The sequence below is a fragment of the Globicephala melas genome, chromosome 1, assembly GCF_963455315.2.
Source record: "Globicephala melas chromosome 1, mGloMel1.2, whole genome shotgun sequence".
Classification (NCBI taxonomy): domain Eukaryota; kingdom Metazoa; phylum Chordata; class Mammalia; order Artiodactyla; family Delphinidae; genus Globicephala; species Globicephala melas.
The window spans coordinates 170,422,121-170,431,024 of NC_083314.1; the positions used below are offsets into that span (position 1 = coordinate 170,422,121).

At 56.8% G+C, this 8,904-nt stretch overlaps 1 protein-coding gene across 3 annotated transcripts in view; it reads right to left on the reverse strand.

Annotated features, from left to right (window-relative positions):
* The window catches only part of EPHB2 (EPH receptor B2), a 184,457-nt gene extending 176,242 nt beyond the window's left edge, over positions 1 to 8,215 (reverse strand). The window contains exon 1 of one of the 3 annotated variants that reach the window (XM_060309824.2): positions 8,109 to 8,215. In XM_060309824.2, coding sequence (XP_060165807.1) covers positions 8,109 to 8,169 — 61 coding nt within the window. In that variant the 5' untranslated portion in view covers positions 8,170 to 8,215. The remainder of the gene's footprint in view (positions 1 to 8,108) is intronic. The other 2 variants (XM_030875434.3, XM_060309817.2) reach the window with 2 other exon arrangements.
* Between the last annotated feature and the right edge of the window lie 689 nt (positions 8,216 to 8,904).

The following is an 8,904-nucleotide window of genomic DNA, read 5'->3' on the forward strand; positions in this document are numbered from 1 at the left end:
CAGATCACAAGACAGACAGGGGCAGAGCTAGGAGGCAAACTTGAACCCTACAGGAGCCAGACAAGTAACACAAACGTGTGACGCAAGGTGGTGGCGAGCTACCCCCGTGTTCACGTGTTCTATCTGAAGAGGCAGCCGCTATTCGGCTCCAGCCAACTGTGGCCATGTGGGAATGTGGGCCCAGGGAAGCCAGATTGTCTGACTTCTCACAAAGCCAGAAACGGGATTGCTCTGTAAACGCTCTTGATTTTTAAATGTTGGCTGAGAATTCAAATTGGATTGACGATCTCTGGGCCTTGAGACTGGCCTTGGGCTTCAGGCTTGCTCTGGCCACTGACCTTGTGCAAGTCCCGTTATCCCCCCAGGCCTTAGTTTCCTAATCTCTAAAATGGGCCCCATGGCTCCCGCCCACTTACCGGGTTGCTGTGAAAACCCGACGAGCTAACGGGTTTAGAAATACAAGCTACGAATGGCCCCGTGACTGCTCCACAGCCTCAGTTCTCTGTGGAGGTACCCCTTACAATGCAATGAGTTAACACCCGATTTGTCTAAGTTAGAACAACATTATTCTGACCATTATGACAGAGATTGCATTTTTATGTCAGGTTTGTGAGTTCCAGAACCCTCCCGCTTGCATTATCTCAGGATGTTGATGGAGTCAGAGCTGGATGGCTGCCTTGGAGACCCTCGCCAGAGCCAAGCGTTTCCTCTGAGCCAGGAGATACATTCCAGAGGCCACTTGAAGGGCGGTGAAGAGCATGAGCTTCAGAGTCCTCCAGACCTGGGTTCAGATCCCTGCTTCCCACTCCCTAGTTATGTGTCCTTGGGCTAGTCACTTTCTGAGCTGCAGTTTCCACATCTGTAAAATGGGCGTAATAATCAAAGCACTGGGTAGGCTGTGGGGGCAGCTGCATGAGATGACATATACAACGCCCTTAGCAGAGCTGAGAGCTGTTACCATGATCATGTATGGAAGTTGGTGCCTGGCAGGCATAGATAGGGCCAAGAAGGAGGGCACAGCTATAGAAGATCTTGTCCCTTTCCTGGGATTAGGGAGGCTGAACTGGGGTGGGGATGGACCCTTGAGAAAAACCTGGATGGGAACCAGAGAGGCAGGCTAGAGGGGCCTTTCAACTACTCAGCAAAAGTTAGATAGACTCAGAACTTAACTCTGAACCTTTGGCTTTTTCCTGGGGTTAAGTGAAGAGGGCGAGAGCTGGAGAGACAGCCCCCTAGTAAAACGGCACCCACGTCCCCGTACTCTGACTCCGGTTTCCCACTGGTTTCGAAAAATAACAGCCACAGTTAATATTTACTGCGTGCTCATCACACATGAGGTACACATTCAGTCTGTCAGCTTCATCTTTCATGGATTAACCCCTTCGTTCCTCACAACCACCTCAAGAACTATTATTATCCCCATTTTAGAAGTGACGGAACCAGGGCTCAGAGAGGTTAAGTAACTGACCAGAGGACACATAGTAAAGGACAGTCTGACTCCAGACATCCTTGTAACCCCCAGGCTATGCTGTTTATGGAACAAGGGAGAGAGTGGTCAGGGCTTGCCTAAAGGGCTCTGGGATTTCAGAGAAAGGAGCAAGTACTCCGGCAAGGAGTAAGGGTGCTGACATTTCATAGTAATGACAACTGATGAATACTGGCACAGCCGCGGGTCAGGCTGCTCTGCTGGCCACTGTATACAGGACCTCATTTAACCCTCACCACGAGCCTCTGACAGGCAGTATCTCCCATTTACAGATCAGCAAACTGAGGCTCAGAGAGTACATCACTTGCTCGAGGCCACAGAGCAGACAAGGTCTCTTCCCTGAGGATACCCCTACCCCCAGGGGGCGGCAGCGGGGCTGCAGATGGCTCCAGGAAGCTCACGGCCCAGGCTAAGGGGGTCTAGGCAAGGCCCCCAGGTGACACAGGAGCACCGAGGAGACAGGTGTCCCCTCTCCACCCTCCGGAAGGCACCTGCTTTAGAAGGCCCTAAAACCCTAAAATGCTTTCAAGGCAGCCTTATCAGACAGCCGATCCCAATCAGGAAGCTTCCAGGTGCTGTCACGACCAACCGCCCACTCCACCCCTGAGAGGTGTGCAAACACTCTGCCCTGCCCTGCCCTCCCCCAGCCAAGCCTCCCTCCGCTCACCAGCAGGCAGGCAGCCTGGGCCGGGGGCACTAACTGATTGATTTCACTTCATTTCAGTCCTTTCCAGCTTCCTGCTGAGGCTTCTCTTCCTCTTTCCCGGGAGTCCTGTGTTTTATCTTAGGGCACTGGGTGGGAGGGGGGCGCAAATCTGCCTGCCCAATGGAAAGACCTGGGGAGTGAGTTAAAAATACAGATCCCTGGCCTCGATCCGGATCTACCAAATCTCCAGCTAAGTCAGGCGAGCAGGCCAGGCCACGAGGTGGGACGGGGCCTCGGTCAGAGGTGCAGGCCAGGTCCACCTCTGCCAGGAGGCCATCCTGCTCTCACCCCTCCACCCTCTGAGGGAGCACAGCCCCGCTGCCCCATCCAGCCCAGGCCTGTCACCAGCCAGCTCCATCTGCCCCTTCCTTTAGGGGTCTCTCTGCCTGCAGGGGTTTGACCTCCAGCCTAAGCTCACAGGTGAGCTCTGGGCAGGCAGAGATGACAAGCTGGTACCCTGGGCCTTGCTGAGTACCCAGCATAGCTGCCCAGAGAACCTGCCCCCATCCTGGCTTTGGGGCTGATGCAAAACCTTGATGAAGTGGCGGTGGCCAAAAGCACCAGGAAGGACAACCCCCTAGGAGGGGCTGGGGCCACAGCAGGGCAGGGGGGCTGGCAGTAGGGCCACGGGGCCAACCTAGGACTCAAGCCCCCCACTGTGAGTCTGGGTATAGGCTTGTGTTTTCACAACTGTTTTTGAGAATCTTCTGAAAGCTAAGGCCCCTCTTCCTTGGAAACTCACGTTAACATCCAACATTCTATTATAATTTCAGGGTGATCCCAGAGCCCCACAACTAAGAAGGCCTGTGGACTCCAGCTGAGAGACCCCCCCCCGTTCCCTGCCATTGTAAGAACCAAGTATGTGCCCCCAACAGGGCCCTGAAGACGGAGGCAGAGATGGGGCTCCAGGCCTGCCCACACTTGTGGGGTCACCATCCCAAGGCTGAGGGACAGTTAGGAGCCTGTGCGATGGGCTGGGGGAGACACAGAGGGCTGATTCGTTGCCTGAACAATCTAAATGCCAAAAAGCGGTGGGGGGGCAAATTAGGACACAGCCAACACTGACCACACCCATAGGCTCTCCAAGGAAGAGGGCCCTGGTGGGGCTGAGAACAGCCTCTGCCGTACATAGCCACGTGCCTGACATTTTATGTGGGTGTCCACAAGAACCCCTGAGGACACGGTGTCCAGCTCCTTGCCCAGGGCACACAGTGTGCAGTGTTGGGATTTGAACCCAGGTCTGATTGCTCAGAAGGCTGTGCCTCCTTTTCTCTACTCTACAGTCAGTGAAGTTGGCCAGCCTTGTTTCCCACCAAAGCCGGAATCCCTTCTCCCACCCAGCACCTGACAGGAAGGAGGTGCCTGGTGACTCTTTTAAAATATATAGATGGATGGAGGAATGAATAAGTCAACTTGCTTTTGAATTCGGGCTTTAAATCTAAGCCCTGATTTCCTGGCTAAGACGAATACATGAAAGCAGCCTCCTTTAAAAATGAGAAGCAGGAGAAATAAACATAAAAGAGAAACCAATTCTAAATTAATCCCACTGAAGGTCGCTGGGTCTTAGATAGGTAATGCCCAAGCAGAGGGCTGGGCTGGGAGTGGGAGAGACAAGAGGTGTATGGCAGGGGGAGGGGCAGGCAGGCTCCCTCAACCCCTGTAAGAAGGGGGACTTGCCAAGCACACAGCTGCTGCTGGCCCATTTGAATCCTGAGCTCTGGCTGAACTGATCTCTGCATTATCCCCATTGGCCTGCATTCTGGATCCCTGCTCACATCATCCCTATGCTTCTCTCTCCTGGAAGATCTCCTTCATCTCCCCAGCCGGATGACTCTCTCCTCCATCTCTGTATCATTCTCCAGATACTTACTGTATAACACAGTATAATATATTCGTTCATTTGTTCACTCAACATTCATTCATTCAACATTCCTTAGCTGATTATGTCTTTCAGTTACTGGGCACCATGTGACTGGGCTCAGATCAAGGCACTGGGCTGCCATAGCAAACATGGCAGACAAAAACCTCTTCCCTCCTGGAGTTTACAGTCTAGTGGCCAAGATGGACACTAAACAAGGAAACCAACAAATCTCTGATACCGTTTCAGATGGCAGTGGGTATTTTGAAGTAAAACAAAGCAGGAGGGATAGAAAGTGTCTGAACTGAGCCTGTTTTAGATGAGGTAATCAGGGAAGGCCTCTGGGAGGTGGTATTTGAACGGAGCTCTTTTTACCACAACTGTGGACACAAAAATGAGCCAGATGAGCTCCCTCAGGGAGCTCAGAGTCTAGCAAGGAAGAGACAAGCTGGCCTTCTCTTGACTGGGTAGGACGGGGTCTGGCTCACCTGAATATCCCACACACTGAAGCCAGTGATCTTTCCAAAAACAAATCTGGCCAGGTCCCTCAATGTCTCAAGAACATTCAATGGCTCCCCACTGCCCTCAGCATCAAGTTCAAACTCCTCAGCCTTCCATCCGAGCCCTGCTCTCCATTCTCAGCCTCATCCCCCTTTGCTGCCCTCAACACCCATCTCCCTCAGATACACCCAAGTAAGTACCCAATCATCATGCCTCTGTGTCTCTACACACGCTGTTTCCAGGCAAAGAATTTGCCTCCTCTTAGTCCCAAAGTTAACCTCCTTAACTTTTGGGAACACAGTTCATTAATGTGGCAGGTGGCTGACAAAGTTTTGTTGCAGAGAGAATGGGAAGTAAGAAAATGAGGCAAAGAATAAAGCCATAAATGACAAAGCGACCGGCTTTCCATCCTGAACGGCTTCTGCTGCCCCAGGTGGTTCACAACTTCCTCCTGGCAGTACTTGGGATACACTTACCACATTATATCTTGCCAACTGTTTCCCCATCAGTTTGTCCCCTATCTCCCTGCCCGCCCCAGGAGCCAGCACCACACCAGCTAGATAACAAGCTCCATAAATATTTGGAAACCAAAAGAACAAATGTACAGAGGAGACCGGTTTTCTCTAGACTTCAACTTTTGGATTCCATCTAGCGGCTGGTCTTCTGTTGGACACGTCCCTAGCGCACTTCCATCCTCTCCAAGTGCCCACGCCGGATGCTCCAGACTTGCGTTGCCTTTGGAGGGTCTCATGGTTTGGGGGAGATACTAAGATACTAAACTCACCATCCAGACACAGGGACCCTCCCCCGCCTGAAAAAAATCTACACACATCCTCTCTCCTCTCTCAGAGGCTGGGGATTTCCTAGACCTTAACACTCAGGACAGCCTTGTTACTACAGGGCACGAGGAGGGGGAAGGGCCAGGAGTGGTGGCCACACATCTCTGGGTACTGGGAGCCCCAGGGGCTGCCCTCCCATCACCCCAAGTTTCAGACCTGTTTTTACAGACTGTGCTACTCCCGGGAGGATCCTGTCTCTTCTGGTTGTGTCACTGAACAGCACTGCCCATCCCCATCTTCCATCCCCCAGAGGCCACACAGTTCTCCAAGGTGACTTTTTGCCATCCATTATCTGGTCTGAATCTCACACACACGCCTAATCATTGGCATGATTACCCTCACTTGACAGATGAGAAAACTGAAGCTCAGGGAAGGGAGGCAGGGTGCATATGATGGAATCCTAGGAGACTAGGTTGAACACTTTAGACCCAGAGAAGCTGAGCCCCTTATAGGGAAGGGAGCTGGCCCAGGGTCCCATAGTAAATGAGAAGTGGGGCCTCTGACCTCCACCTCGCACCACCTCCCCCTCCATTAGGCCAGCTCCTTCTTAACCCCTAATGGACTAGACTCCTTAGTGTCCAGGGGGCAAAGGAAGAGCCTGAAGCAAGGTCTGGGGTGCCGACCACAGCCCTCCTCCCAGCCTGCCCCCCAAGTGGCAGCCCAAGCAGCCATGCCCTCCTGTGACGCCAGCAGCCGATCAGCCCTGTGTCCAGGGTCCAGGGCCCTGGGTCGAGTCTGGCCAGAGCCCACCAGATTCCGACCGCCGCCTCCCAGGGACATGGCCGGACAGACGTGGCCCTTCCATCCACCCCACGGTAATTAAAAACACACCCAGGCCTTTTCCAACACGAGAGGGGCCAATTTTCTTCCCCTCCAGCACCGCTGACTACAATCCGAATAGCAATATTTATGCCAAGCTCCCCATAATACTGTAAACATCCCAATGTATAGCGGGCCAACGCATGAGTCATTTCCCCAAAGCCAGAGCTAATAAGTGGTACCTCAGCCATATTCCAGGGAGCTCCCATCAGCACCAGGCCTCAGGGCTGCGCTCCACACCCAGGGTCCGTGGCACCCTTGGTGCCCCAGTGGCCCCACTCCGGGAAACCTCAGGCGGCCGCCAAATCCTCCAGGAGCCGGAGGACAGCTGCCTCTGTGCCAGAAACTACGGCTGCCATCCAGGGACACCCCTCCACCCCCTGAACTGCGGTCACTAAAGCACTCATTACTGAGAAACTAAAGTTATAGCACGGGATCCCCCATTGCGCCTTTTGCAGAGGCTGCAGCCTCCATGCCTGGTCCGATCAGGGTTTTTTTTGTTTTGGTATTTTTGGGGTTTTTGAGCTGCAAGAAGGAAAGGGGCTTCACATCATCCCCAAATGGCCCGAGATGAAGGTACCCCTCGGTCCTATGGTGGCAGAATCCTGGAAGAGGTCACCCTGTTTAGGGACAAGAAGACCCAGCAAAATGAACAGAGCACAAGCTTCAGAGACCTGAGATCCCCATTCTATTTTTATCACCCAGTGACCACAGGGTGAGACACTGACTTTTCTGAGCCTTAGTTTCCCTTTCTACTAGAAGGAAGTAAGATTCATACCCACCTGACTTTCGTGGAAGACTTATTTTGGGGAATCCGACAAAATTGTGGGTGGGAAAGCACTTTGTAAAGCTTAAAGTATCTTGTCAACTGTGCAGCACGTTGTAAACCACAGTACTTTGCATATAGTGCAAAGTACTTCATAAACTGTAAAGCGGTTTGAAAACTGTAAAGAGCTGTACACATGAGAACCATTATCCATATTCCTTTCTTGCCCTACAGGCTCGTCCATTTCTGGTGGACACACCCAGACCCCACTAACTTTCCCTCCAGAGCAAGCTGGCTCAGGAGACTTGGCAGCCACCCTGACCCCTTGAGGGTCGGGTGGGACCAACACACGAGGCTATGGAGAGACGGCCCAGAGACCCTGGCCAAGGCCAACACATGGCAAGAGCATCTGGTCCGGCCCTGGCGGCAGCTGGAGAGTTCCCGGGGCTCCAGAGGCCACTCTGAGCTCTGCCGCCAGCGGGGCGGTGGCCGGCAGGGGTGCCCGGAGACCCCGCGCAGCTAAGAGATGCCCACGGACCCATCCCCCCCGTAGTCCTCCAGGGAAGGGGACCCCATTGTAAGCCGCGGGCGATGGGCAGGCACCAGAGCGGGGGTGCTGGCGCGCTCACTTCCACTCTGCCAGTCCCCGCTCTTCGGGGCTCCGACCCCATCCCGGGGGCGCGGACCGGGAGCCCCCACCCCAGCCAGTCGCGGTGCCTTCCTCCCTCCGCTCCCTACCAAACTTTCCAGCCCCAACTGCGCGCCGGGCCCCGCGGCCGGCGCCCCTCCACCCCGTGCCGAGCAAGGCCAGGCCCGCGCGCAGGGGGTGGCCGGGCCGGGGGCGGCGAGCGCGCGTGGGCAGCCCCCGGCCCTGGGCGGCGCTCGCCGGGCTGGCTACAAAGCCTCCGCAAGATGGTCCCTTCGCCTCCTCCTGGCACAGTCAATCAGCGCCCGCCGTTCCCGGGCGCCCGTGGGGCCCGCGCCTCCCGGCGCGGCCGGACACACCTCCCCGCGGCCACCTGCGCCCGGCGCGAGCCCCGGGGCAAACTTTGCGGGCCGCCGGGCGGAGGTGGGCGCCGGTGGCCGCTCATGCCCGGCCGCTCCCCGCCCCCATCACCCGCCCGCCCGCTCACCTTCCACGGCGGCGAGCAGCGGCAACAGCAGCAGCGCGGCCCCCAGCCTCCGCAGGGCCATGGCTGCGCTTCCCGGGGCCTCGGGCCGCGGCGCCGCGGGGCCCGGGCGGCCCGGGCGGGAGCGCGCGCCCCGGGCTCGGGGGGCCGGGGGGAGCGGCGAGGCGCGGCGCACAGACAGCCGCCGCCACCGCGCAGCCAGCAGAATGAGCCATCCAGCCCGGGCAGAACGGGGACCCGGGCTCCGCCAGCGCTGGGCGCGGCCCACCTGAGCCGCGGGCGCGGGGGGATCCCGGCCGGGCCGCCGCTCCCCGCGCGCGCCCGGGACCCCAGCTGGCCGCGCGCCCTCCTGGAGCCCCAGCCCCCCGCGTCCTCGGGGCCACCCGGGGGCCTTGCGGGCGCTGGAGCGCGGAGCTGTCGCGCGCTCCGGCGACTGAGACGCCGGGCTCCCCCCGCGCAGCAGTGGTCTCTCCCGGCGCTGTGGCTCCTCCAGATAAAGCAGCGATTTCAGCCCAAATGTTTCTGAATTTTTATTGAATGCTGCAAAGCCGGAGAGCGTCTGGCGCGGCTGACAGGGGCAGGGAAAGGGGACCCTGGGGGAGGGCGGGGGAAGGGGCTGCCCAAAGCGGGGCGGGCCCTACCTGTCAGGGCCGGGAGTGCCACCCCCCTCGCCTCAGCCCTGCCACCCGGGTCCCTGCAGCTCCGAAAGGGACCGAACTAAAATGAATGAAAAAAAAAAGGGGGGGTGGTGGAGATGGGAACAAAACAGGCGTCTTTCCCAGGCGCTGGGGCTGGGCTG